At 41.5% G+C, this 2,105-nt stretch overlaps 1 protein-coding gene across 1 annotated transcript; it reads left to right on the top strand.

The window, feature by feature from the left end:
- Nucleotides 1–572: 572 nt before the first annotated feature.
- Nucleotides 573–1,890, top strand: LOC108880082 (trace amine-associated receptor 13c-like). Its single transcript, XM_018671509.1, has 2 exons — nt 573–748; nt 921–1,890. Exons 1-2 carry the CDS (start codon nt 573–575, stop codon nt 1,732–1,734), a joined length of 990 nt encoding a protein of 329 aa, XP_018527025.1. The 3' UTR covers nt 1,735–1,890.
- The last annotated feature ends 215 nt before the right edge of the window (nt 1,891–2,105 follow it).

Here is a 2,105-nt window from a genome sequence, read left to right as displayed (position 1 = left end):
AGATGAAAGCTAGACAGCAGGTAAAAGAGGTTGGAGGGTATCTCATCCAAGGCTGAGATAGGCCGGTTGCTTGTGGGCCTAATGCTAACAGAGTGGAAGTCTGGGAAGAAGGCTGGAAGCAAGCAAGCCCATTCCCAGAACCTCATCCTTTTCAGTGGTCTTTACCTTGGTAATGTCTCAGTGCAGCTGTTTGTTTTGCTTTTTCATGTTCTCCTTTCATGCTCTGGCTGTCTGTGGAAGTCACACTCTGGGATTTCACTTTGTGAGGTAAACATGTCCATTTATTATTTTGCCATTATACCAGGGAAATAAAGTGGTTAAAGTGAAAAGTTTTGTGTGTCACTGTACTCGGTGATTGGGGCCTTTTGCTTATACACATATCTGTACCTTTTCCTACCTTGAAAATTATGACTTCAGAAGAACTGGGAGGAGGCACCTCAAGAAAAAATAGCTGTGGGACAAGAAAGAGAAATGGATAACATGGAGAAAAGAGATAAATCAGCTGTATGACAGAGAGGTTTGGTCACAAATCTGCCAGAGCGCAGCAGCATCTCTTCTTATCCTAATCCCTAATGATGGAGACCATGGAAGAAAATGAGCTCTGCTTTCCACAGCTCCTCAACTCCTCCTGCAGAAAGCTAAAGCGCACTCACACTGAGGCTATGTTTATTTACATTCTGCTGTCCTCCATCTCTGTGCTCACTGTAACTCTCAACCTGCTGGTCATCATCTCCATCTCCCACTTCAAGTAGTAAAACATTTAATCAGTTTCTGAAAGTGATGGACAAACAGAAATGAATGGTTCATGGAAAAGAATGTGGAAATTTTCAGATGTGATGATGTGTTGATTTATAATTTTAAACACTGCTTTTAAATTGATGATGAATGATAATACATATGATGTCCCTCTTTCAATCCAGGCAGCTCCACACTCCCACCAACCTCCTCCTCCTCTCTCTGGCTGTCTCAGACTTCTCCGTTGGCCTTCTGTTGTCCTGTGAGAGTCTCCTCTCAGATGGCTGCTGGGATCTCGGTGACCACATGTGTATTCTGTTATCCACCTTAAACTTCATTATGACCTCTTCGTCAGTAGGAGCCATGGTGTTCATATCAATTGACCGTTATGTGGCTATCTGTGACCCTCTGCATTACTCCAACAAAATCACTGTGAAAAGAATTACAATCTGTATTTGTCTTTGTTGGATCACTTCTGTTCTATACAACACACTCATACTGAAGGATAACTTGAATCAACCAGGCAGGCATAATTCCTGCATTGGAGAGTGTTTAGTTGTCATTTACTACATTGAAACAATTGCTGACCTTATTTTGACCTTTATTGGTCCTGTCACTGTCATCATAGTTCTGTATTTGAGAGTATTTGTGGTGGCTGTGTCTCAGGCTCGTGCCATGCGCTCTCATATTGCAACTGTCACACTTCAACATTCAGAGACTGTGTTTGCTAAGAAATCTGAGTTGAAAGCAGCCAGGACTCTTGGTGTTGTTGTAGTTGTGTTTTTGATATGCATCTGCCCATATTACTGCTCCCTTCTTACAGATCACAACACCTTGTTTGATACAACTGTGCCTATATGGGCCTGGCTGATGTTTTTTAACTCTTGTCTAAACCCCCTGATTTATGTTTTTTGTTACCCCTGGTTTGTTAAATCTATTAAGCTCATTGTAACATTGAAGATCCTTGAGCCTGACTCCTGTGAGGCCAGCATACTGTAGAGAGATAATGTGTAGTCACTGACATGACACCTCTTCTGTGAAGAAGGAGTGAAGAAACAAGAACAAGAAATTCCTACTGAGTGAGGCATAGCCTGTATATTTTACTGGGTCATGGACCTAACTCCAGATTATTATCAACAAGTGTTGCCAGCGCAGGATGGGTCTGGTTTAGGAACCAAATGCACTGGTTCATTTTTAATCACTGCACTCTGAAAATCCAAATTTTGTCACTGCATGATGTCACTACAATAAAGCCTTTGAACAATCAACCTCTACACCAGCAAAGGTTTAAGTCAAGTATTTATATCCTTGGGTTTATTATAGGATGTTTAGAACTTGTATTCCAGACTGGTGCTGTTTTTAGTGTTTGA

This window comes from Lates calcarifer, unplaced genomic scaffold, assembly GCF_001640805.2.
Source record: "Lates calcarifer isolate ASB-BC8 unplaced genomic scaffold, TLL_Latcal_v3 _unitig_831_quiver_1062, whole genome shotgun sequence".
NCBI classification, from domain to species: domain Eukaryota; kingdom Metazoa; phylum Chordata; class Actinopteri; family Centropomidae; genus Lates; species Lates calcarifer.
This window is presented reverse-complemented; position numbering and strand designations above follow the sequence as displayed.

What these genes read in the sequence shown, in the direction of transcription:
- LOC108880082 (XM_018671509.1), top strand. Translation starts at nt 573, where the DNA reads ATGATGGAGACCATGGAAGAAAATGAGCTCTGCTTTCCACAGCTCCTC. An exon ending in ATCTCCATCTCCCACTTCAA is followed by an intron (nt 749 to 920) that starts GTAGTAAAACAT and finishes CTTTCAATCCAG; the next exon opens with GCAGCTCCACACTCCCACCA.